Here is a 27869-nt window from a genome sequence, read left to right as displayed (position 1 = left end):
CCTCCTCCTCCGGTATGGACGGCCCAATCCCTCCTCCTCCGGTATGGACGGCCCAATCCCTCCTCCTCCGGTATGGACGGCCCAATCCCTCCTCCTCCGGTATGGACGGCCCAATCCCTCCTCCTCCGGTATGGACGGCCCAATCCCTCCTCCTCCGGTATGGACGGCCCAATCCCTCCTCCTCCGGTATGGACGGCCCAATCCCTCCTCCTCCGGTATGGACGGCCCAATCCCTCCTCCTCCGGTATGGACGGCCCAATCCCTCCTCCTCCGGTATGGACGGCCCAATCCCTCCTCCTCCGGTATGGACGGCCCAATCCCTCCTCCTCCGGTATGGACGGCCCCTCCCAATCCCTCCTCCTCCGGTATGGACGGCCCCTCCCAATCCCTCCTCCTCCGGTATGGACGGCCCCTCCCAATCCCTCCTCCTCCGGTATGGACGGCCCCTCCCAATCCCTCCTCCTCCGGTATGGACGGCCCCTCCCAATCCCTCCTCCTCCGGTATGGACGGCCCCTCCCAATCCCTCCTCCTCTGGTATGGCTGACCCCTCCCCAGTTGTGTTTTGTCATACAGCTCCACCTCTGACTCCACCTTTTTTCTCTGGTAGGCTCAGCCCTCGGCTCTCCTGTACACAGTACAAGAAGTGGCATATCGCCTACCAGGGCAGTAGTGCGGGAGGAGTTCGCCGGACTCTGGACCGAGGAGAACTGATGCCAGGTACGTGCAACGGGGCCATTTTTGGAAAAGGAGGTTTGTTTCCCTCCATTGAGGGACACAGGAAGTCCTTTCACCTTTGGGTTATACAGGAGAATCATGTACAATAAATCTGCAGACCAGCCCAACGTAACCCTGCTGCTCCTTTTGCTGAGGAGAAGGCATCCATGGAGGAGGTGTCCAGAGAGGACAGGGTCTCCGTCATTGCTGAGATCAAGGGGTACATTTACAATTCTATTGGTCGGATCTTGCCATGGAAGAGGTAATAGTGAGGGGTTAAGCGCTGGAGTCATCCGCTGGGTGGAGTCTTCTCTCCTTCAGCACCGAGGAAACATCCCCCTGCTGCTGCTTCAGATGTTCAGTCTGTCCCCGGTGCCCGCCTACAGTCACCTCTGGACATCTGACCCTCGCCGGCTACCAGCTCTTTGGGTTGAGTACCTGAAGCCTCGTCTCTGAGCTTTCAGTTCTTAACTGCCACATGGCTGCAACATGGTGGACACGGGGGGCCAGTCCCTTTTTGTACCGAGGGCCCCCAGCTCACACTGTACCAACCGCTCTGGAGCTGTCTGCAACCTGGGCCCATGTGGCCCTTTGTTCCTAGAGTCTATCCCATTTTCGGAGTCTCTCCTAGTTCTCTTGGGTGTGACAACTACCTGTGCTGGGTCCAAGGAGGTTCTTACTACAGTCAGGCGTGACTTTGTGACCCAAATCACCCAGCCATTTGCTGCCTCTGAACACAGTGGCCACAAGCACGCTCCCCCCTTCTGCAGATTCTGTATCTGATCTGCCATCAGCTGCTGAGACTCTTGAGTCCCTGCAATCCTTCGTGGACGAGGTTCTCTCCCAGGAGTCGCAGACTTCTATCGCTCCCCAATAGGTTTGACTTTTATTGGTGTGGTGAACATCTCTTTGGGGATAAAGGATCACCCTGCTGCATCTACTAGTGCGATCTCAGTCTTGGGTCGCAAACCCCGAAGGCCCCAAAGACTTTCCCGGTGTTTGGAGTCTTCCTCTATAGAGATCGGAAATGCCCTGACAAGTTATTTTTACCTCCCCCCACCAAACCCTTATTAGCCTTGTACCCATCTGAAGAAGAAGTGGTGTGCTGCTTCTACTGTGTCCCAGCTTAACAAGGCGTCCACCATTCCACACGAAGATGTACCACTCTTTATGGACACAACGATAAGCGGGTGGAAGCCATTATATTGGAAGTGGCTGATCCTCCGGTCATAGAACGTTCAGGGAAAATGGCTGTAGTTGTGACCGGCTGCTGGAGGTTTACCTTCTCTGCCTGACTCTCCTGTCTGTTCACAGGCTGAGGACACTTTGGCCTTTGAGGGACGACACCTCTTTGGATCCACTCTGGTCACCATTATCAAGGACACTACTAGTGGCAAGAGCACCTGTCCACCTGCATGTCCCCATCTTTTCAGTGCCCTAGCGTTTCCTATGCTTTATTGTGGGGGGCCATAAACTTCCAGATTGTGGCCCTTCCATTCATCATATCTTCTGGGCCTTGGGGGGGTTCACCAAGGTGCTGGCCTCAGTAGAAGCTCTGCTGTGTTCTTAGGGCTGTACTGACTGACCCCTCGGCAGGAGGTCGTCTGTCAGACAATTTAACCTCAACTTTCTAGACATGGCGACAGTTCGTGTGACCAAATCAATCGGCACAACCAAAACCAATCCAAGTGGTGTACACCAACAAAACAAAATGAATGATATAAAGTGAACATAAAAGATTGCAAGCTGTGAATTCACAACACTTTCCATGTAAATCAATGTAGTGCGGGACAACCTAAGCATGTATCCAAAGATAAATACCCAGATAATAAAGTCATATAGTCCCGTATTATCCACACCATGTGAGACCAGAGTCTGGTCCTCTTCTTGCTTCCACCACCAGTTTACAAATGGCCGCTGCATTACCAATGGGGTCACAAAGGGCTCGCCCCCTGCTTGGGTAAAGAACTCTTGGTGTGGGTTGTATATCCTCCTTCCCAGTTCGGACAATCCCTCAAAGGGGCGGGAATACTTGTATAGAAGCAGACGGCACAATCTAGTCTTCTCAATTTATTACAGAAGCTAAAAACACACAAAAGCGGCACTGAGACCAGTGCTAGTACGGGATCGCACATATCCTATAACGGCAACACGCCCGGAAACCAGGATGGCCACGGGGTGACGTCACGCCTCAAGCTCCTCCCCCTATAAGCGTTACGTCCAGGGCAGGGACTTCATCAGTGGGAGTGGAGCCACGCCTCAAACCCGCAAGTCAAATAGAGGATGCAACATCAATCCGCAATCCAAAGTGAGACCATACAAGACCCCAGAAGCCGCAAATTGCCGGCACAAAACTAGGGGAGGCGTAGTTACTAAATAAAACATTCAAAAACGGGGAGAATTTTGGTAATATAGGAGACTATTAAAACCTGTAAAATCCGCATATAAGCGGACGCATCGCGTGGACATCCCTTACAGAAACAAATAAAATGGCTAAAAAATGACACCAACGTTCCTAGAACCGACCCACAATAAATCCCAAGATACAGAATACAACATCTAGACATGAAGACGATGTAAACAATGAAATTACAAATCACTAATGAAACCAATTAAATCAAGTTCCACATTAAGACCCATGGGGGTTTATTTACTAAAGCTGGAGAGTCCAAAATCAGACTCCCTTCTGCATAGAAACCAATCAGCTTCTAACCTCAGCTTGTTCAATGAAGCTTTGGCAATGAAACCTGGAAGCTGATTGGTTTCTATGCAGAAGGGAGTCTGATTTTGGACTCTCCAGCTTTAGTAAATAAACCCCATGGTGTCAGGGATCCGGGTATGACCAGAAATGTGTGGACTGACACAGGGAAGTAACAGGCTTCAGGAATGATGTAACAACAATATAATTTATTGTTAGCCGCCCAAATATACAAAACGCACAGTAACAATACCAACCTTCCACTAATATCAGTATGTGCGGGAACACAGGCGTAGTCGGGGCTGGAGAGGTGGGACCACCAGGCGGTACCTCTAGCAATCCACAGGACCGGATTCCCCAGAGCGCGGAGTCTAAGCCCCAGCCTGCTCGTTCACCAGGGCCCCTGATGGTGGGGATGGACTTGGAGCAGACAGTGACCAGGTCGCGGCCCCTGAGTACACCCGCCTGTGGTAGAGGGATCCGCCAGAGGTATACACTGGTAAGAGCCTGGTGTGAAGAGGCAGATAGGTCCCTGCAGGACGGATGGATGGCAGAGTAGCAAGTGTGGTGAGACAGGCCGGGTCGGTAACAGTGGGGACAGCACGGTACAAGGCAGCAGGCAAAGAGTAGTCGGGTCACTCGCCGGGTTTGGTAACAGGAGTTCAGATCGATAGGGATATCCAGAAGAGTAGTCCAACGAGCCAGGGGCCAAAGCAGAAGTCAGCAAGGTCAGGATCAAGCAGGGTCGGCAGCAAGGCAATCAGGAGTACAGGACAATCGGGAACAAGATACAGGGGCTCATGGGACAACACCAAGGTACTGATTGCAGGCCTGGTGCTGCTTAAATATACCTCCTGCAATCAGCCTCAGGTGATGGCTTGATTGCAGGAGTGAGATCCTGGCTGCTGAAAGCACCCGCTGGCCAGCACTGGTACTGCAGCCCTCACGGCAGGTGAGCCCATTCCTGACACATGGGTTTGAGTATGACATCCATTCTGATGGACCTTCAGAAATCTGCACTGGAACGGACTCACCACTTGGAGTCTCTGGGTTGAGTCGTTGTACTCCCCCCTCCGGAGATACTTCAGACTCTTCGCTCCCAGACAGCCATTCGGATGGACCCTTCAGAAATCTGCACTGGAACGGACTCACCACTTGGAGTCTCTGGGTTGAGTCGTAGTATTCCCCCCTCCGGAGATACTTCAGACTCTTCGCTTCCAGACTCATGTACTTCAGTCCAGGAGTCGGGTCCTGGGTCTGATGGTGGCCTTCTTCCAGGTAGTCCCACTTCTGCCCAGCTTCACTCCAGATCCATACAAAGCAGTATTGTGGGACAGATAAGTCCGGTCCAAGAACACATCAGTCTGGTGTCCCAGGCTTGGTGGCTCAGAAATCCAGCTCTGGAGTCTGGGAGTAGAATATCCACGTGATGGATACCAGTCCACCGCACGGGAAGACGTCCTGGACACCCTGGCAGAACATGGAGTCGGTCATTGGTGGAATCTTGTATCCTGATCTACATCTTGAAGGTTGGGAGATTATGCTCTCCTCCGCAGGCTCCTCCTCTATCCACCATATTTCTTTATCGTACATAACAGGACACAGAGCAGGCTATTCATAACTATGCGGGTTATAGGCCACCTATAGGTGAATGGACACTGGCTGACCAATCAGAGAGGAGGTCCTCCCCTATATAATCCCTCCTACACAGGAAGTACTTCAGTTTTTTTTGCCAGTGTCTGTAACGTGGATGGTCACTGAAAGTGTTGCTGTACTCTTGGAGTTTACCTGAAGGTCCAGAAGGGTTCCATTAGAGAATCAGGGACTTTAATCGGATCCATTCAGAAAGCTATGAGCCAAAATGGTTGGTATCCGAGCCTCGCCCCAAGGAGAAGAATCCTTAGGGTTGGCCTGTAATGCAGCCTTACAGCGCTGGACCCCGTGCAGATGGAACCCTGTACAGTTTTAATTCTGACCATGGTACTTCCAGCGGGGTGCTATACGGGTCTGAGGCAGTGGCCCCTCAGTATGGGGACCGGGTCCTTGAAGATCTGTATGACAATACCTGCCGTGATGGGTGAAGGTTGGTGCCTGGTGGAAGTCAGGGACCTGGGGCAGGACTGGTAAGATATCTTCCTTTTCTTCTCTCTGTAAAGAGAAACAACAAAGCTCTAAATTGGAGGGAAAGGAGAGGTGTTGTTGACTGAGGTTTCCACCAGGGGGAGTGCTCGCCATTGTTTCGTGACCGGTTGTAGGGCGCGTGCGCGGATCTGTGCACACTCAATGGGCATGCGAGGATCGTGCGCACATGTGCTGTAGCGGCCAGAAACGGAAGTCGGACATATTTGTTTCAGGAGGCCGGGACACACATTGGCTGCTGCTGGGGAATTTCCTGCGGCTGAGAAACAGAGCGGACTATTTAGTGAGGGCACCTCGAGGGGGGATAGTTGGCCGGTCAGTCAGCAGTCACCCATGGTGGGGGATCATAAGGTCAGCATTTGTATTGGTGGTTTTTCTTCAGCACACTACTTGCATAGCTGTATCTTGGGGTCTGTGTTTACCACTGGATGCGCACAGATTTTACACTAGGTCTTCCAGAAAGCGGAGTGGGGGAGGTGCAGCAGGAAAGGGCACTAATGTACCACCGCCAGGTCCTGAGGAACCCAGCCGAACGTCCGCTGGAATATCCTCTCCTGACAGGCCAGAAGCGGCTGGGCAGTCTGAGCCGCTGCGTCTATCTGGAACATGCTCAGGGTTTTGTGGCTGAAGGTCGGCACAGCTGCCATGCAAATAACTGTTGGCAAGTTTTCTTTCCAAAAGATTTCGGGGGAAAGAGTTCTCTTCTACCCTTTAGGAGGAAATCCAAATGCCCTTCATTTGAAGGTGTCGGGGGCTTCGGTTACTGGCCCCTCATCTGCCAGGCAGTCGTTTCATCACACACAGGTCCCAGTCTCCAGACACAGAGCAGAGAAATGGGCGTGGTACAAGAAATGGCGTCATCCCTATCCGTCAATAAATACGTCCTCCGCACACCCGACTAAATTGTAGATGCCTTCTCTCATACACCCGACTACATCTCACACACCCGATTACATCTCCCACACCCGACTACATCTCACACACCCGACTACATCTCATACACCCGACTACATCTCACACACCCGACTACATCTCCCACACCCGACTACATCTCACACACCCGACTACATCTCATACACCCGACTACATCTCACACACCCGACTACATCTCACACACCCGACTACATCTCACACACCCGACTACATCTCGTACACCCGACTACATCTCATACACCCGACTACATCTCACACACCCGACTACATCTCGTACACCCGACTACATCTCCCACACCCGACTACATCTCACACACCCCACTACATCTCACACACCCGACTACATCTCGTACACCCGACTACATCTCACACACCCGACTACATCTCACACACCCGACTACATCTCGCACACCCGACTACATCTCGCACACCCCACTACATCTCACACACCCGACTACATCTCACACACCCCACTACATCTCACACACCCCACTACATCTCACACACCCGACTACATCTCCCACACCCGACTACATCTCCCACACCCGACTACATCTCCCACACCCGACTACATCTCCCACACCCGACTACATCTCCCACACCCGACTACATCTCCCACACCCGACTACATCTCCCACACCCCACTACATCTCCCACACCCCACTACATCTCACACACCCCACTACATCTCACACACCCCACTACATCTCACACACCCGACTACATCTCACACACCCGACTACATCTCACACACCCGACTACATCTCACACACCCCACTACATCTCACACACCCGACTAAATCTCATACACCCGACTACATCTCATACACCCGACTAAATTGTAGATGCCTTCTCTCATACACTCGACTACATCTCATATACCCGACTACATCTCACACACCCGACTACATCTCACACACCCGACTACATCTCGTACACCCGACTACATCTCGTACACCCGACTACATCTCGTACACCCGACTACATCTCACACACCCGACTACATCTCGTACACCCGACTACATCTCGTACACCCGACTACATCTCGTACACCCGACTACATCTCACACACCCGACTACATCTCACACACCCGACTACATCTCACACACCCGACTACATCTCGTACACCCGACTACATCTCGTACACCCGACTACATCTCACACGCCCGACTACATCTCATACACCCCACTACATCTCCCACACCCGACTACATCTCGTACACCCGACTACATCTCACACACCCGACTACATCTCACACACCCGACTACATCTCACACACCCGACTACATCTCGTACACCCGACTACATCTCACACACCCGACTACATCTCGTACACCCGACTACATCTCGTACACCCGACTACATCTCACACACCCGACTACATCTCGCACACCCGACTACATCTCACACACCCTTTAGGAAAAGTAATCCTTTCACCCTTGAAAGTAAATCCATATAACCGTCTCTGTATAATGATGGCGCCCTCCTATCCCAATACTCCCATCATACTAAACATCCAAAACATGAAATCGAAGATCATACAATCAAATGTAATGTCCCAGGAATTGTGTCCAAAATAGAAGCCCAGAAAATCCAAATGTCCCTCTTTCCAAATCCAGTGTGAAATCCCAATTGTCTTCTCACTCTTCATGAACCTCAAAACAATAAACCTATAATCGTGTATTACCTCCTCTAAAATCATATGTATGAGAATATAATATCTGCAATAAAGGGGAAAGAGGGACAGTTGGAATTTTTGGACACAATTCTTGGGACATTCTATTTGATTGTATGAACTTCTATTTCATTTTTGTTTTGGATGAGTTTAGTATTATTTATGTGAGTATTGTGATAGGAGAGCGTCATCATTGTTATAGGTTATAATCATCCCTATCCGGATACAACGGAAAACCCCTCTTAGCAATGGGACTTTTAAGGCACAAATTAACCCCCTCAACTACCGGGCACTTCTACCCCCTTCCTGCCTACAGGGCACTTCTACCCCCTTCCTGCCTACAGGGCACTTCTACCCCCTTCCTGCCCACCGGGCGCTTCTACCCCCTTCCTGCCTACAGGGCGCTTCTACCCCCTTCCTGCCTACAGGGCGCTTCTACCCCCTTCCTGCCTACCGGACACATCTACCCCCTTCCTGCCTACAGGGCGCTTCTACCCCCTTCCTGCCTACCGGACACATCTACCCCCTTCCTGCCTACAGGGCACTTCTACCCCCTTCCTGCCTACAGGGCACTTCTACCCCCTTCCTGCCTACAGGGCACTTCTACCCCCTTCCTGCCTACCGGGCGCTTCTACCCCCTTCCTGCCTACCGGACACATCTACCCCCTTCCTGCCTACAGGGCACTTCTACCCCCTTCCTGCCTACCGGGCGCTTCTACCCCCTTCCTGCCTACCGGGCACTTCTACCCCCTTCCTGCCCACCGGGCGCTTCTACCCCCTTCCTGCCTACCGGGCACTTCTACCCCCTTCCTGCCTACCGGGCACTTCTACCCCCTTCCTGCCTACCGGGCACTTCTACCCCCTTCCTGCCTACCGGCACTTCTACCCCCTTCCTGCCTACAGGGCACTTCTACCCCCTTCCTGCCTACCGGGCACTGTCACCCCCTTCCTGCCTACCGGGCACTTCTACCCCCTTCCTGCCTACAGGACACTTCTACCCCCTTCCTGCCTCCCGGGCACTTCTACCCCCTTCCTGCCTACCGGGCACTTCTACCCCCTTCCTGCCTACCGGGCACTTCTACCCCCTTCCTGCCTACCGGGCACTTCTACCCCCTTCCTGCCTACAGGGCACTTCTACCCCCTTCCTGCCTACCGGCACTTCTACTCCCTTCCTGCCTACCGGGCACTGTCACCCCCTTCCTGCCTACCGGGCACTTCTACCCCCTTCCTGCCTACAGGACACTTCTACCCCCTTCCTGCCCACAGGACACTTCTACCCCCTTCCTGCCTACAGGACACTTCTACCCCCTTCCTGCCTACAGGACACTTCTACCCCCTTCCTGCCCACCGGGCACTTCTACCCCCTTCCTGCCTACCGGGCACTTCTACCCCCTTCCTGCCTACAGGGCACTTCTACCCCCTTCCTGCCTACCGGGCACTTCTACCCCCTTCCTGCCTACCGGGCACTTCTACCCCCTTCCTGCCTACAGGGCACTTCTACCCCCTTCCTGCCTACCGGCACTTCTACTCCCTTCCTGCCTACCGGGCACTGTCACCCCCTTCCTGCCTACCGGGCACTTCTACCCCCTTCCTGCCTACAGGACACTTCTACCCCCTTCCTGCCCACAGGACACTTCTACCCCCTTCCTGCCTACAGGACACTTCTACCCCCTTCCTGCCTACAGGACACTTCTACCCCCTTCCTGCCTACAGGACACTTCTACCCCCTTCCTGCCTACAGGACACTTCTACCCCCTTCCTGCCCACCGGGCACTTCTACCCCCTTCCTGCCTACCGGGCACTTCTACCCCCTTCCTGCCTACAGGGCACTTCTACCCCCTTCCTGCCTACCGGGCACTTCTACCCCCTTCCTGCCTACCGGGCACTTCTACCCCCTTCCTGCCTACAGGGCACTTCTACCCCCTTCCTGCCTACCGGCACTTCTACTCCCTTCCTGCCTACCGGGCACTGTCACCCCCTTCCTGCCTACCGGGCACTTCTACCCCCTTCCTGCCTACAGGACACTTCTACCCCCTTCCTGCCCACAGGACACTTCTACCCCCTTCCTGCCTACAGGACACTTCTACCCCCTTCCTGCCTACAGGACACTTCTACCCCCTTCCTGCCCACCGGGCACTTCTACCCCCTTCCTGCCTACCGGGCACTTCTACCCCCTTCCTGCCTACAGGACACTTCTACCCCCTTCCTGCCCACCGGGCACTTCTACCCCCTTCCTGCCCACCGGGCACTTCTACCCCCTTCCCGCCTACAGGACACTTCTACCCCCTTCCCGCCTACAGGACACTTCTACCCCCTTCCTCCCTACCGGACACTTCTACCCCCTTCCCGCCTACAGGGCACTTCTACCCCCTTCCTGCCCACCGGGCACTTCTACCCCCTTCCTGCCTACCGGGCACTTCTACCCCCTTCCTGCCTACAGGACACTTCTACCCCCTTCCTGCCCACCGGGCACTTCTACCCCCTTCCCGCCTACAGGGCACTTCTACCCCCTTCCCGCCTACAGGGCACTTCTACCCCCTTCCCGCCTACCGGACACTTCTACCCCCTTCCCGCCTACCGGGCACTTCTACCCCCTTCCTCCCTACAGGGCACTTCTACCCCCTTCCTGCCCACCGGGCACTTCTACCCCCTTCCTGCCCACCGGGCACTTCTACCCCCTTCCTGCCCACCGGGCACTTCTACCCCCTTCCTGCCCACCGGGCACTTCTACCCCCTTCCTGCCCAGGCCCATTTTCAGCTTTCAGCGCTGTCACACTTTGAATGACAATTGCGCGGTCATGCAACACTGTACCCATATGAAATCTTTATCCTTTTTTTCCACACAAATAGAGCTTTCTTTTGGTGGTATTTAATTGCTGCTGGGGGTTTTTTATTTTTTGCACTATAAACAAAAAAAAAGAGCAAAAAATTTGAAAAAAAAAGTTTTTGTTTGTTTCTATTATACAATTTTGCAAACCAGTAATTTTTCTCCTCACTGATCTGCGTTGATGAGGCGGCACGGATAGGCGGCACTGATAGGCGGCACTGATGGGCACTGATATGAGGCACCAACGAGCTGGCACTGCTGGGTGGCCCTGCTGGGCACAGGTGGGCGGCACTGATCTGCATTGATGATCAGTGCCGATCCCTTTGCTGACAATTGCCGGATCTTGGCAGTACTTTCCTCATGCTGTATTTACCTGGTGATCTCCTGTCATTGGACACAGCTGATCACGTGGTAAAAGGCTGCCATGATTGGGGGCGTGTCCTGGAATGATGTCCATGGACGTGGTCCCAGAACCAGCCAACTGGGCTGTAGCCGCCCTTCGGTAGGGAACTGGATAAACCAAACATGTTGTAAAGAATATTCATTTTAAGAACCGTGTTTTATTTCTACAGCATTGTAAAAGGCACAAAGGTGCACAATCTGGCGGTATCACCGAGTTTTCGGGTAGATGGAGGGGAACGAGTCGTGCGTGTATTTGCACTCGACGCGTTTCGAGACCAATCCTAATCTCTTCCTGAGAAGTGCTCCAAAGACACGACACCCACGGTGAACATATCATCATGTATGAAATCTTTACATAGGTCTGACATGGACCCGGTGTGATCAGTCCCATAAAGCACCATTCACAGGTACATAGCCCCGGTGTGATCAGTCCCATAAAGCACCATTCACAGGTACATAGCCCCAGTGTGATCAGTCCCATAAAGCACCATTCACAGGTACATAGACCCGGTGTGATCAGTCCCATAAAGCACCATTCACAGGTACATAGACCCGGTGTGATCAGTCCCATAAAGCACCATTCACAGGTACATAGACCCGGTGTGATCAGTCCCATAAAGCACCATTCACAGGTACATAGCCCCGGAGTGATCAGTCCCATAAAGCACCATTTACAGGTACATAGCCCCGGTGTGATCAGTCCCATAAAGCACCATTTACAGGTACATAGCCCCGGTGTGATCAGTCCCATAAAGCACCATTCACAGGTACATAGACCCGGTGTGATCAGTCCCATAAAGCACCATTCACAGGTACATAGCCCCGGTGTGATCAGTCCCATAAAGCACCATTCACAGGTACATAGACCCGGTGTGATCAGTCCCATAAAGCACCATTCACAGGTACATAGACCCGGTGTGATCAGTCCCATAAAGCACCATTCACAGGTACATAGCCCCGGTGTGATCAGTCCCATAAAGCACCATTTACAGGTACATAGACCCGGTGTGATCAGTCCCATAAAGCACCATTTACAGGTACATAGACCCGGTGTGATCAGTCCCATAAAGCACCATTCACAGGTACATAGCCCCGGTGTGATCAGTCCCATAAAGCACCATTCACAGGTACATAGACCCGGTGTGATCAGTCCCATAAAGCACCATTCACAGGTACATAGCCCCGGAGTGATCAGTCCCATAAAGCACCATTTACAGGTACATAGCCCCGGTGTGATCAGTCCCATAAAGCACCATTTACAGGTACATAGCCCCGGTGTGATCAGTCCCATAAAGCACCATTCACAGGTACATAGCCCCGGTGTGATCAGTCCCATAAAGCACCATTCACAGGTACATAGCCCCGGTGTGATCAGTCCCATAAAGCACCATTCACAGGTACATAGACCCGGTGTGATCAGTCCCATAAAGCACCATTTACAGGTACATAGACCCGGTGTGATCAGTCCCATAAAGCACCATTCACAGGTACATAGACCCGGTGTGATCAGTCCCATAAAGCACCATTCACAGGTACATAGACCCGGTGTGATCACAGTCCCATAAAGCACCATTCACAGGTACATAGACCCGGTGTGATCAGTCCCATAAAGCACCATTCACAGGTACATAGCCCCGGTGTGATCAGTCCCATAAAGCACCATTTACAGGTACATAGACCCGGTGTGATCACAGTCCCATAAAGCACCATTTACAGGTACATAGACCCGGTGTGATCAGTCCCATAAAGCACCATTCACAGGTACATAGACCCGGTGTGATCAGTCCCATAAAGCACCATTCACAGGTACATAGCCCCGGTGTGATCACAGTCCCATAAAGCACCATTTACAGGTACATGGACCCGGTGTGATCAGTCCCATAAAGCACCATTTACAGGTACATAGCCCCGGTGTGATCAGTCCCATAAAGCACCATTTACAGGTACATAGACCCGGTGTGATCACTGTCCCATAAAGCACCATTTACAGGTACATAGCCCCGGTGTGATCAGTCCCATAAAGCACCATTCACAGGTACATAGACCCGGTGTGATCAGTCCCATAAAGCACCATTCACAGGTACATAGACCCGGTGTGATCAGTCCCATAAAGCACCATTCACAGGTACATAGACCCGGTGTGATCACAGTCCCATAAAGCACCATTCACAGGTACATAGACCCGGTGTGATCACAGTCCCATAAAGCACCATTTACAGGTACATAGACCCGGTGTGATCAGTCCCATAAAGCACCATTCACAGGTACATAGACCCGGTGTGATCAGTCCCATAAAGCACCATTTACAGGTACATAGACCCGGTGTGATCAGTCCCATAAAGCACCATTTACAGGTACATAGACCCGGTGTGATCACAGTCCCATAAAGCACCATTCACAGGTACATAGACCCGGTGTGATCAGTCCCATAAAGCACCATTTACAGGTACATAGACCCGGTGTGATCAGTCCCATAAAGCACCATTCACAGGTACATAGACCCGGTGTGATCAGTCCCATAAAGCACCATTTACAGGTACATAGCCCCGGTGTGATCAGTCCCATAAAGCACCATTCACAGGTACATAGACCCGGTGTGATCAGTCCCATAAAGCACCATTCACAGGTACATAGACCCGGTGTGATCAGTCCCATAAAGCACCATTCACAGGTACATAGACCCGGGTGGGGGCAAACCACGTGAGAAAACCGCCAAGATTGAAATCATTAGGTGAAGCCGAAGACTCCACCATCCTCTCATACCAGAAGTGGGGAAAGAAAAGGACAGAGGGAAAACCACCGCCGCTCGATTCGTCTCCTGGAGGGGCCCCTCCAAAGCCACCAAGGGGCGACCAAGCGGGATACCTGATCCCCAAGATTAGTCTAGGGAGTACTGTGTAGATAAATAATACACATATACCAAACAATCAGTGAAGGAAGGAAGGATAGGAGCACTTACATTTATTATTTATTTCAGGTACTTATATATCACCATCAATGTACGCAGCACTGTACATATATATTGTACATCACATCAGTCCCCGCCCCCGAGGAGCGGACAATCTAAGGTCCCTAACTTACATTCACATACTAGGGCCAATTGATACAGGAACCAATTCACCTACCAGCATGCCTTTGGAGTGTGGGAGGAAACCGGAGTACCCGGAGGAAACCCACGCAGGCACTAGGAGAACATGCAAACTCCAGGCAGGCGGTGCCATGGTTGGGATTCGAACCGAGGACCCCTGTACTGCCAGACGGAAGTACCAACCATTTAGCCGCTGTGCTGCCCCAAATCGGGGTACATAAGTGTCGGGAGACAATAAGCGATGACTTGGCATCCAAATCCCAAAAACGGAAAACCTTTTGATGTTCTAAGCGTATAGATAGTATCGTCCTGATAGAGGCGTATACGGCTGTTCATATAGAAAAACGTTTCCAGAAATGATTCAAAAACATATATACAGTTGCAAGAAAAAGTATGTGAACCCCTTGGGATTCCGTGGAGTTTTGCATGAATTGGGCATAAAATGTGCTCTGAACGTCATCTAAGTCACAACAATAGAAGAACACAGTCTGCTGAACATAATACTACACAAACATTAGATGTTTCCATGGTTTAATTGCACATAAAATGTAAACATTCACAGTGGAGGGAGGAAAAAGTATGTGAGGCCCTAGCTTAATGACTTCTCCCAGAGCTAATTGGAGCCAGGAGTGAGCCAACCTTGACTCCAATCAGTGTGATGATATTGGATGTGTTGCTGACACCTGTTTTGGGTTTACTGGTTTCAAGAAGCACTGTCTGATGTCAACCATGCCTCGCAGAAAAGAGCTCTCAGAAGACGTACGATCAAGAATTGTTGACTTGCATGAAGCTGGAAAGGGTTACAAAAGTATCTCCTTGAGCCTTGATGTTCCTGTGTCCACGGTAAGACAGACTGTCTACAAATGGAGAAAGTTTAGCACTGTTGCTACTCTCCCTAGGCGTGGTCGTCCTGTAAAAATGACTGCAAGAGCACAGTGCAGAATGCTGCATGAGGTAAAGAAGAATCCCAGAGTGTCAGCTAAAGACCTACAGAAATCTCTGGCACATGCTAACATTTTTGTTGACACATCTACAATAAGGAAAACATGAAACAAGAATGGAGTACATGGGAGGACACCACGGAGGAAGCCATTGCTGTCCAAAAAGAAGATTGCAGCACGTTTGAAGTTTGCAAAAGAGCACCTGGATGTTCCACAGCACTACTGGCAGAATATACTGTGGACAGATGAAACCAAGATTGAGTTGTTTGGGAAGAACACACAACACTATGTGTGGAGAAAAAAAGGCCCAGCACACCAACATCAAAACCTCATCCCCACTGTGAAACATGGCGGAGGGAGCATCATGGTTTGGGGCTGCTTTGCTGCCTCAGGGCTGGACGGATTGTTGTCATTGATGGGAAAATGAATTCCAGAGTTTATCAAGACATTTTGCAGGAAAACGTACGACCATCTGTCCGCCAACTGAAGCTCCGCAGAGGATGGGTGATGCAACAGGACAATGACCCAAAGCATACAAGTCATTCAACAAAACAATGGCTGCAACAGCACAGAATACGCCTTCTGGAGTGGCCCAGTCAGAGTCCTGACCTCAACCCCATTGAAATGCTGTGGCATGACCTTAAGAGAGCGATTCACACCAGACATCCCAAGAATATTGCTACACTGAAACAGTTTTGTGAAGAGGAGTGGTCCAAAATGACTCCAGATCGTTGTGCAGGTCTGATCTGCAACTACAGGAAACGTTTGGTTGAGGTTATTGCTGCCAAAGGAGGGTCAACCAGTTATTAAGTCCAAAGGTTCACATACTTTTTCCTCCCTGCACTGTGAATGTTTACATGTTATGTGCAATTAAACCATGGCAACATCTAATGTTTGTGTAGTATTATGTTCAGCAGACTGTGTTCTATTGTTGTGACTTAGATGACGTTCAGAGCACATTTTATGCCCAATTCATGCAAAACTCCACGTAATCCCAAGGGGTTCACATACTTTTTCTTGCAACTGTAGCTCACCAGGTCTGATTGGACAATGTGTCACCATGGCTGCACCAGCAATATATGAGCCCTCAAGGTGGTGTTTATATACCCCAGTTGGACTTAGAAATGCTCCAATCAGCATCTATGATGATAAGATGCATATGGACGGACCTATCGCTGCCCAGGCTGGCTGCATGGCGCCATCCCGATGACGTCACACCGACGCACAGAAGACAGGACCAGGAAGGGCAGCCGCCGGGGAGAGTGCAATCCAAGCCTCTCCCTGGTAGAAAGGCTACACCGCCCCTGATCCCAGTCCTAAAGGCCGCACCGCCCCTGATCCCAGTCCTAAAGGCCTCCAGCCCCGAGGTGACTGGAACCCCCGTGCACCAGGGAGACGAAAGAACAACAAGCTGCAAAACATGGACAAATGAAATGATACAGGAAGAATAAAAACGGAAGAAGAGTATGGAAAAGAAGAGGAGAATTGTGGGTACGGCAACCACACTCACATAACGAAGACCATTTGAGAGGTCAAAAACATCAAGAAGCCTCCAGAGGTAGAACTCAGAATTAAAACCCAAGGAGGCCCTGGGTGCAAACGTTATCCAAGGCAGATCCAAGGCCTGCCTCCTTATGAAGGGGCACCCCCAACTTGTTGGGGTATGGGGAAGGCTTTTGATATTTGTGGCTGCATGGAGGGCTCTAATCCAAGACATATGATTCATTTCCACAATTTCTTGGGGTATGGACTGGAACTTTGGGTCTTTCACTCTCCCCAGTTTCTAAAATCAAATGTACCTATAAATCCAGAGAAAGGAAGAGCTTTATTTCAGGCTCTCGTTTGCCTATTGTCTCGGTGATCACAAAAAGGTTTCGGAGATTTTGTTCAACCTGTTTACAGTCCCGAAACCAAATTGGGGATGTAAGGCCCATTTTGGACCTCAAGGGGCTGAATCAGTTTCTAAATGTCCGATCCTTTCATATGGAATCGGTTCAGTCAGTAGTGGCCTCCCCACAGGAGGAAGATTTTTTGGCCTCCATAGACAACAAGGATGCATACCTGCATGCACCAATATGCATTCCTCGCCAAAGATTTCTGCAGTTTGTGGTAGGGGCTCAGCATCTCCAGTTCATAGCACTACTGTTTGGGGCTGGCCACGGCTCCCAGAGCTTTCACAAAAATGCTTGTTCCAGTAATCGGGTTACTCAGAACTTCGGGGGGTATCGGTCACAGGTTATCTAGACAATCTCTTGCTCAGAGGTTGGTTGACGCTAGGTCTCAAGTAGAATGTGGTCCTTATGATGCAGATCCTGGAACAGCTGGGCTGGGTGCTCAACCTCAAGAAGTCGATCCTGGAACCAGTGCAGAGGCTGGAGTATTTGGGGAAGGTCAAAGGGAAAGGTGTTTCTGCCTATAAGGAAATGTTGCGCCCTGAGGAACAAGGTTTACAGTTTGAAGGCCAATAGGTGTCCTTCAATTCTTTTAATTGGCCTCTGTATGAGGTTGCTGGGGAAGATGGTGTCCTCATTCAAGGCTATTCCCTATGCCCAATTCCACTCCAGGCCGCTACAAGGTTACATTCTGTCTGTTTGGAACAAGAAGATTCCGGCCCTGGATTACTGCATATCTCTGTCTCCAGAGGTACTGCAAAGCCTGAATTGGTGGTTGACTCACAATTTGGAGAAAGAAAGATCCTTTCGGCCAGTGGTGTCCATGTTCGTAACCACCGATGCCAGTCTTTCAGCTTGGGGGGCCATTCTGGAGGAGGCCACAGATCAAGGAACATGGCTTCCACGGGAAAGGGTTCTTCCCATCAATGTCCTGGAACTTGAAGCAGTGAGGCTGTCTCTGAGGTATCGGACATCCAGATTTCAGGGTTGGTCTGTAAGGATTCAGTCCGACAATGTCACAGCAGTCGCATACATCGAGCACCAGTGTGGTACCAGGAGTCGTGGTGCTCAGAAGGAAGTGAACTACATTCTGACCTGGGCAGAGAGATCTGTTCCAAGTCGTCAGCCGTGTTCATTGCAGGTGTGGAAAATTGTCAGGCGGATTATCGCAGTTGGCGGCAGTTGATTCCAGGGTAATGGGTTGCATTCTGATGTTTTCAAGGAAATCTGGCAGCGATGTGGTTGCCTGGGCGTAGGTCTGTTGGCATCCAGGTTCAACAACAAGGTCGATCTTTTTGTGTCCAGGGTAAGAGGCCCTCGTGCGGCAGGGGTAGATGCTTTTAGTGATTCCTTGGAGCCAGTTTTCACTGATTTATGCCTTCCCTACGATCCAGCTGCTACCGCGTCTCTTACGCAGGATTCGGGAGGAGTCTACTTCGGCGATATGATTGCTCCGGCCTGGCCCCAGAGGGCCTGGTACACAGACATAGTGAAGCTGGCAGTGGACAGGTCGTGGTCCGTGCCGTATCGGCCAGACCTGTTGTCTCTGGCACCCAGGAAAGTATGTGATTGGTAGGATTCTGTCCGTTTCTTCAGACAGGGTTGCAGAAGAATTTGGCTGTTGGTACCATTATGGGCCAGGTTTCAGCATTCGCTATTTTCCTCCAGAGACCCATTGCGTCTCACTCTTTGCTCCGCACTTCTTTACAAGGATTGATGCGTATGGCTCCTCCTGTCAGGTTGCCTCTTGTGACCTTTAGACCTGGACTTGATTTTAGAGGCTTTGTAAAAGCCACCATTTGAACCTATTGGAGAGATTCCACTGGTCCTGTTGACTCGTAAGGTGTTGTTTCTAGTGACAATCACTTGTGCGGGAAGGGTGTCGGAGCTGGCAGCTCTATCTTGCAGAAAACCATTTCTGGTTCGGCATCATAAGGTGGTGGTGTGACCTAATCCATCCTTTTTACCAAACGTGGTTTCCAGTTTTCATCTCAATCATGACATCGTTCTGCCTTCATTCTTTCCTAGGCCTCAGTCAGCAAGAGAAAGATCTCTGCATACCTTGGATGTGGGTCGTTCTGTAAGGGTCCTCTTGATGGTGACGGCACAGGTCAGGAGGTCGGATGATCTGTGCTGCCAGAGGGGCCTAGGAAGGGGAAGGTGGCATCCAAGGCGACTATTTCACAATGGATCCGACAATTGATCCTTCAAGCCTATGGTTTGGAAAGTAACGTCCCACCCTTTTGGGTGAAGGCACACGCCTCCAGGAGTGAGGGAGCATCTTGGGTAACCTGCCATCAGGCGTCAGTGGCTCAGGTTTGCAAGGCCACAAACATGGCCGTCTGTTCACAGATTCACAAGATTCTACCAGGTGGGTGTCGGCTGCGGGGGATTCTGCCTTTGGGCGGCTGAGTAGGTCCTGAGGGATTATTGATGATGGTTGTGGTGTCACCCTCCCTTCAAATGTCTTCTTGCTTTGGGACATCCCCCATAGTCATGAATAGCCTGTCTGTGTCCCCCATGAGGTACCATAAAGAAAATTACCTAGAAAACCCATTTCTTGGAGGACATCACAGGACACAGAGGTCCCGCCCCTCTTTCTGGAATTTCATTGCTTGCTACAACCCGAAGTACTTCCTGTGTAGGAGGGGCTATTTAGGGGAGAACATCCTCTCTGATTGGTCAGCCAGTGTCTGTTCTCCTGTAGGTGGCCTGTAACCCACATAGTCATGAATAGTCTGCTCTGTGTCCCGTGACGTCCTCCAAGAAATGGATTTCGTAAATTTATAGAAAAAGATCCAATTATATTTATCTGTGTCCTACAAAGTATATAGCATATGTCCCCTCTGCAGGCTCCTCCTGTGTCCTCCGCAGGCTCCTCCTGTGTCCTCCGCAGGCTCCTCCTGTACTGTCCTCCGCAGGCTCCTCCTGTATCCTCCCCTCTGTGTCCATATACTATGTATATACCATGTACTGTCCTCCGCAGGCTCCTCCTGTATCCTCACCTCCGTGCCCATATACTATGTATATACCATGTACTGTCCTCCGCAGGCTCCTCCTGTATCCTCCCCTCTGTGTCCATATACTATGTATATACCATGTACTGTCCTCCGCAGGCTCCTCCTGTATCCTCCCCTCTGTGTCCATATACTATGTATATACCATGTACTGTCCTCCGCAGGCTCCTCCTGTATCCTCCCCTCCGTGTCCATATACTATGTATATACCATGTACTGTCCTCCGCAGGCTCCTCCTGTATCCTCCCCTCTGTGTCCATATACTATGTATATACCATGTACTGTCCTCCGCAGGCTCCTCCTGTATCCTCCCCTCCGTGCCCATATACTATGTATATACCATGTACTGTCCTCCGCAGGCTCCTCCTGTATCCTCCCCTCTGTGTCCATATACTATGTATATACCATGTACTGTCCTCCGCAGGCTCCTCCTGTATCCTCCCCTCTGTGTCCATATACTATGTATATACCATGTACTGTCCTCCGCAGGCTCCTCCTGTATCCTCACCTCCGTGCCCATATACTATGTATATACCATGTACTGTCCTCCGCAGGCTCCTCCTGTATCCTCCCCTCTGTGTCCATATACTATGTATATACCATGTACTGTCCTCCGCAGGCTCCTCCTGTATCCTCCCCTCTGTGTCCATATACTATGTATATACCATGTACTGTCCTCCGCAGGCTCCTCCTGTATCCTCACCTCCGTGCCCATGAAGTCAGATCCTCAGAATGGTTTCCCAGCGTCTGAGCCCAATGTCTTGCAGAGCCGCGAGGTGCAGAGCGTTGTACTGTCTCCAACACTGCGATACGCCGGCCTTCCCGACTTCTGCCCTAAAGTACAGTGAGTATCACATTCTGTGTATGTGTAGTATATAGGATCTATGTTACATGTTCTGTGTATGTGTAGTATATAGGATCTATGTTACATGTTCTGTGTATGTGTAGTATATAGGATCTATGTTACATGTTCTGTGTATGTGTAGTATATAGGATCTATGTTACATGTTCTGTGTATGTGTAGTATATAGGATCTATGTTACATGTTCTGTGTAATTGTAGTATATAGGATCTATGTTACATGTTCTGTGTATGTGTAGTATATAGGATCTATGTTACATGTTCTGTGTATGTGTAGTATATAGGATCTATGTCACGTGTTCTGTGTATGTGTAGTATATAGGATCTATGTTACGTGTTCTGTGTATATGTAGTATATAGGATCTATGTTACATGTTCTGTGTATGTGTAGTATATAGGATCTATGTCACATGTTCTGTGTATATGTAGTATATAGGATCTATGTTACATGTTCTGTGTATGTGTAGTATATAGGATCTATGTTACATGTTCTGTGTATGTGTAGTATATGTGTCTGTGTATATAGGAAGGGTCTGCTTGTAATTCAGGGAGAATGTCTGTCTGTCTGTCTGTCTGTCTGTCTGTCTGTACACCAATACAGTCTCCCTGTTATGTGTAACATTTATACTGTCCTCTTCCTGTCACAGGGGGCTGATTGAGAGTGCTGAATGAATGGGGTTTGATGTGTTGTTGGGATTGTTGGATGGATGGGGTGCTGATGGGTTATTAGATGGATGGGGTTTGATGGGTTGAGGGAGTGTTTGGTGGATGAGGTGTTGGTTGGATGGATGGGTTGCTGGGAAGGTTGGGTGGATGGGGTGATGATGGAGTGTTGGGTGGATAGAATATGAATAGTTTGTTGGGGTGTTGATGTTGATGGGTTGTTGGGAGTGTTGGATGGATGGGGTGCTGATGGGTTGTTGGGAGTGTTGGATGGATGAGGTGCTGATAGGTTGTCGGGAGTGTTGGATGAATGGGGTGCTAATGGGTTGTTGGATGGACGAGGTGTTGATTGGTTGCTGGGAGTGTTGGATGGATGGGGTGCTGATCGGTTGCTGGGAGTGTTGGATGGGGTGATGATGGGTTGTTGGGAGTGTCGGATGGATGGGATGCTGATGAGTTGTTGGATGGATGGGATGCTGATGGGTTGTTGGATGGATGGGGTGTTGATGGGTTGCTGGGAGTGTTGGATGGATGGGTGTTGATGGGTTGTTGGGAGTGTTTGGTGGATGCTGGGTTGTGGGTAGTGTTGGGTGGATGAGTGGTTGCCGGGTTGTGGGTAGTGTTGGGGGGATGCCGGGTTGTGGGGAGTGTTGGGTGGATAGGAGGTTTCCGGGTTGTGGGGAGTGTTGGGTGGATGCTGGGTTGTGGGTAGTGTTGGGTGGATGAGTGGTTGCCGGGTTGTGGGTAGTGTTGGGGGGGATGCCGGGTTGTGGGGAGTGTTGGGTGGATGCCGGGTTGTGGGGAGTGTTGGGTGGATGCTGGGTTGTGGGGAGTGTTGGGTGGATAGGAGGTTTCCGGGTTGTGGGGAGTGTTGGGTGGATGCTGGGTTGTGGGTAGTGTTGGGTGGATGAGTGGTTGCCGGGTTGTGGGTAGTGTTGGGGGGGATGCCGGGTTGTGGGGAGTGTTGGGTGGATGCTGGGTTGTGGGGAGTGTTGTGTGGATGGGTGGTTGCCGGGTTGTGGGGAGTGTTGGGTAGATGCTGGGTTGTGGGGAGTGTTGGGTGGATGGGTGGTTGGCGGGTTGTGGGGAGTGTTTGGTGGATGCTGAGTTGTGGGGAGTGTTGGGTGGATGGTTGGTTGCTGGGTTGTGGGGAGTGTTGGGGGGATGGTTGGTTGCTGGGTTGTGGGGAGTGTTGGGGGGATGGTTGGTTGCTGGGTTGTGGATAGTGTTGGGTGAATGGTTGGTTGCCGGGTTGTGGGTAGTGTTGAATGGATGCCGGGTTGTGGGTAGTGTTGAATGGATGCCGGGTTGTGGGTAGTGTTGAATGGATGCCGGGTTGTGGGTAGTGTTGAATGGATGCTGGGTTGTGGGTAGTGTTGGATGGATGCTGGGTTGTGGGTAGTGTTGGATGGATGCTGGGTTGTGGATAGTGTTGGGTGAATGGTTGGTTGCCGGGTTGTGGGTAGTGTTGGGTGGATGCCGGGTTGTGGGGAGTGTTGGGTGGATGCCGGGTTGTGGGGAGTGTTGGGTGGATGGGTGGTTGGCGGGTTGTGGGGAGTGTTGGGTGGATGGTTGGTTACCGGGTTGTGGGGAGTGTCGGGTTGTTGCCAGGTTGTAGGGAGTGTTGGGTGGATGGTTGGTTGCTGGGTTGTGGGGAGTGTTGAGGGGATGGTTGGTTGCTGGGTTGTGGGGAGTGTTGGGTTGTTGCCAGGTTGTGGGGAGTGTCGGTTGGTTGCCGGGTTGTGGGGAGTGTCGGTTGGTTGCCGGGTTGTGGGGAGTGTCGGTTGGTTGCCGGGTTGTGGGGAGTGTCGGGTTGTTGCCAGGTTGTGGGGAGTGTCGGTTGGTTGCCGGGTTGTGGGGAGTGTCGGTTGGTTGCCGGGTTGTGGGGAGTGTTTGTTGGTTGCCGGGTTGTGGGGAGTGTTTGTTGGTTGCCGGGTTGTGGGGAGTGTCGGTTGGTTGCCGGGTTGTGGGGAGTGTCGGGTTGTTGCCGGGTTGTGGGGAGTGTCGGGTTGTTGCCGGGTTGTGGGGAGTGTCGGGTTGTTGCCGGGTTGTGGGGAGTGTCGGGTGGATGGTTGGTTGCTGGGTTGTGGGGAGTGTTGAGGGGATGGTTGGTTGCTGGGTTGTGGGGAGTGTTGGGTTGTTGCCAGGTTGTGGGGAGTATCGGTTGGTTGCCAGGTTGTGGGGAGTGTCGGTTGGTTGCCGGGTTGTGGGGAGTGTCGGTTGGTTGCCGGGTTGTGGGGAGTGTTTGTTGGTTGCCGGGTTGTGGGGAGTGTCGGTTGGTTGCCGGGTTGTGGGGAGTGTCGGTTGGTTGCCGGGTTGTGGGGAGTGTCGGGTTGTTGCCGGGTTGTGGGGAGTGTCGGGTTGTTGCCGGGTTGTGGGGAGTGTCGGGTTGTTGCCGGGTTGTGGGGAGTGTCGGGTTGTTGCCGGGTTGTGGGGAGTGTCGGGTTGTTGCCAGGTTGTGGGGAGTGTCGGTTGGTTGCCGGGTTGTGGGGAGTGTCGGTTGGTTGCCGGGTTGTGGGGAGTGTTTGTTGGTTGCCGGGTTGTGGGGAGTGTTTGTTGGTTGCCGGGTTGTGGGGAGTGTCGGTTGGTTGCCGGGTTGTGGGGAGTGTCGGGTTGTTGCCGGGTTGTGGGGAGTGTCGGGTTGTTGCCGGGTTGTGGGGAGTGTCGGGTTGTTGCCGGGTTGTGGGGAGTGTCGGGTTGTTGCCGGGTTGTGGGGAGTGTCGGGTTGTTGCCGGGTTGTGGGGAGTGTCGGGTTGTTGCCGGGTTGTGGGGAGTGTCGGGTGGATGGTTGGTTGCTGGGTTGTGGGGAGTGTTGAGGGGATGGTTGGTTGCTGGGTTGTGGGGAGTGTTGGGTTGTTGCCAGGTTGTGGGGAGTGTCGGTTGGTTGCCGGGTTGTGGGGAGTGTCGGTTGGTTGCCGGGTTGTGGGGAGTGTCGGTTGGTTGCCGGGTTGTGTGGAGTGTCGGGTTGTTGCCAGGTTGTGGGGAGTGTCGGTTGGTTGCCGGGTTGTGGGGAGTGTCGGTTGGTTGCCGGGTTGTGGGGAGTGTTTGTTGGTTGCCGGGTTGTGGGGAGTGTTTGTTGGTTGCCGGGTTGTGGGGAGTGTCGGTTGGTTGCCGGGTTGTGGGGAGTGTCGGTTGGTTGCCGGGTTGTGGGGAGTGTCGGGTTGTTGCCGGGTTGTGGGGAGTGTCGGGTTGTTGCCGGGTTGTGGGGAGTGTCGGGTTGTTGCCGGGTTGTGGGGAGTGTCGGGTTGTTGCCGGGTTGTGGGGAGTGTCGGGTGGTTGGCGGGTTGTGGGGAGTGTCGGGTGGTTGGCGGGTTGTGGGGAGTGTCGGGTGGTTGGCGGGTTGTGGGGAGTGTTGGGTGGAGTGACGGGTTGTTGCCGGGTTGTGGGGAGTGTCGGGTGGTTGGTGGGTTGTGGGGAGTGTCGGGTGGTTGGCGGGTTGTGGGGAGTGTTGGGTGGTTGGTGGGTTGTGGGGAGTGTCGGGTGGGTTGTGGGGAGTGTCGGGTGGGTTGTGGGGAGTGTTGGGTGGTTGGCGGGTTGTGGGGAGTGTCGGGTGGTTGGCGGGTTGTGGGGAGTGTCGGGTGGTTGGCGGGTTGTGGGGAGTGTCGGGTGGGTTGTGGGGAGTGTTGGGTGGTTGGCGGGTTGTGGGGAGTGTCGGGTGGTTGGCGGGTTGTGGGGAGTGTCGGGTGGTTGGCGGGTTGTGGGGAGTGTCGGGTGGAGTGACGGGTTGTTGCCGGGTTGTGGGGAGTGTTGGGTGGTTGCCGGGTTGTGGGGAGTGTCGGTTGGTTGCCGGGTTGTGGGGAGTGTCGGGTGGATGGTTGGTTGTGGGGAGTGTCGGGTGGAGTGACGGGTTGTTGCCGGGTTGTGGGGAGTGTTGGGTGGTTGCCGGGTTGTGGGGAGTGTCGGTTGGTTGCCGGGTTGTGGGGAGTGTCGGGTGGATGGTTGGTTGTGGGGAGTGTTGGGTGGTTGCCAGGTTGTGGGGAGTGTCGGGTGGTTGGCGGGTTGTGGGGAGTGTCGGGTGGTTGTGGGGAGTGTCGGGTGGTTGCTGGGTTGCGGGGAGTGTCGGTTGGTTGCCGGGTTGCGGGGAGTGTCGGTTGGTTGCCGGGTTGCGGGGAGTGTCGGTTGGTTGCCGGGTTGCGGGGAGTGTCGGTTGGTTGCCGGGTTGCGGGGAGTGTCGGTTGGTTGCCGGGTTGTGGGGAGTGTCGGGTGGAGGCGATGGCAGTTCATGGTTGGTGTAATAGCGCCCTCCTCCTCTTTGGTTCTGGAAGGAGAAGTGCACATAAGAGAAGTCCAGCAGCTCCTCCCCCTGACCTCTGTATTAGGATGACTCCTCCCACAGTTACCTTTCTTCTTCTTTTTCAGATTCAGAGACCCGCGCTCTCAGCGTGTATTTGGAGCCCAGGTTGCTCTACAAGTTTGTGTACGGCCAGGATCTTACAAGATGGGCCCCCCTTCCTCGGGGCCCTCTGAACTCCTGGATCCCAGAATTCCCAGCTCTGAGGTGGAATGGGTAACAAAGGAAAAGGGGGCCACAGTTCTGAGGGGTCTTCTGGTGCGTGTTGAATGAACTTTGAACTTCTGTTCCGCTAACAGCACAGGAGGACAGCGGACAGGAAATCTGTGCCACATCGGGGGAGTCTGTTACACATCCTCAGTGACCCCTCTGCTCCTCCCCCTTCCTGCCTTTCCTGCCCCTCCCCCTTCCTGCCCCTCCCCCTTCCTGCCTTTCCTGCCCCTCCCCCTTCCTGCCTTTCCCTGCCCCTCCCCCTTCTGCCCTCCCTGCTCCTCTCCCTTCTGCCCTCCCTGCTCCTCTCCCTTCCTGCCCCTCCCTGCTCCTCTCCCTTCCTGCCCCTCCCTGCTCCTCTCCCTTCCTGCCCCTCCCTGCTCCTCTCCCTTCCTGCCCCTCCCTGCTCCTCTCCCTTCCTGCCCCTCCCCCTTCTGCCCTCCCTGCTCCTCTCCCTTCCTGCCCCTCCCTGCTCCTCTCCCTTCCTGCCCCTCCCTGCTCCTCTCCCTTCCTGCCCCTCCCCTTTCCTGCCCCTCCCCTTCCTGCCCTCCCCCTTCCTGCCTTTCCTTCCCCTCCCCCTTCTGCCCTCCCTGCTCCTCTCCCTTCCTGCCCTCCCTGCTCCTCTCCCTTCCTGCCCTCCCTGCTCCTCTCCCTCCTGCCCTCCCTGCTCCTCTCCCTTCCTGCCCTCCCTGCTCCTCTCCCTTCCTGCCCTCCCTGCTCCTCTCCCTTCCTGCCCTCCCTGCTCCTCTCCCTTCCTGCCCTCCCTGCTCCTCCCCCTTCCTGCTCCTCCCCCTTCTTGCCTCCTCTGCTCCTTCCCCTTTTCTACCCCTCCCTCCCTGCTCCTCCCCAGTCACCCATCCCCCATATTTCCATGTGTTTCCGGATTGTTTACATCCCCTTTAATTTATTGACAGAATGAAGCTTCTGGCGGGCGGCTTGTAATGTGAACGGGGACCCCCGTGTCTCCAATATTCCGGGCTCCGCCCTCAGCAGGCTCCGCCCCCCCAGGCCCCCTTATTTAAGCTGCTTTTCTCTTGATTTGTACATTGAGTTTATTTTTTTTAATACATAAAATCTTGTACAGAATCCGCGGCTGTGATGGGTTTGTGGAGGTGAGAGTTGTGGACGTGGCGGGGAGTGAGAGTCCGGGGGGGGCTGAGCAATCCTGGAAGAAGTTCTGGATGGAAATGGTTGAACCCCCAGTGAAGGGAGACGTGCCGCGTTGGGGCGGAGCCTTTTATTAGATCTTGTATATGGGAGGAGCTGAGTGCTGTTCATGTACTTCTCAGTGTGTGTGACTGTCGGGAGGAGATGATTGTCTTTGTACCCCAAATCTGAGTGAGATCCCCTCCCCCAACGCCCAGCAGGAGGTCACATGATCGCCCCAATACGGGTATAATGGCGCCTCCTTGGTGTGAACACATTCTGCCCCCTATTGTACCCCAGACACCTGTCTGCTCATGATTCCCCCACTTCTGGTGATCCAGAGCCCCCGGGCCCTTAGGACCTGCATCT

General features: G+C 52.7%; 1 protein-coding gene across 1 annotated transcript in view; it reads left to right on the top strand.

The window, feature by feature from the left end:
* The window catches only part of LOC149427595 (neuralized-like protein 4), a 60726-nt gene extending 33286 nt beyond the window's left edge, over positions 1–27440 (top strand). Inside the window, exons 22-24 of the mRNA XM_089667870.1 lie at positions 609–718; positions 21014–21173; positions 26213–27440. Coding sequence (XP_089523996.1) covers positions 609–718; positions 21014–21173; positions 26213–26417 — 475 coding nt within the window. The 3' untranslated portion in view covers positions 26418–27440. The remainder of the gene's footprint in view (positions 1–608; positions 719–21013; positions 21174–26212) is intronic.
* Positions 27441–27869: the final 429 nt, after the last annotated feature.

This window comes from Staurois parvus, unplaced genomic scaffold, assembly GCF_062004578.1.
Source record: "Staurois parvus isolate SC_StPar_1 unplaced genomic scaffold, SC_StPar_1.0 ptg003636l, whole genome shotgun sequence".
In the NCBI taxonomy this organism is placed as follows: domain Eukaryota; kingdom Metazoa; phylum Chordata; class Amphibia; order Anura; family Ranidae; genus Staurois; species Staurois parvus.
This window is presented reverse-complemented; position numbering and strand designations above follow the sequence as displayed.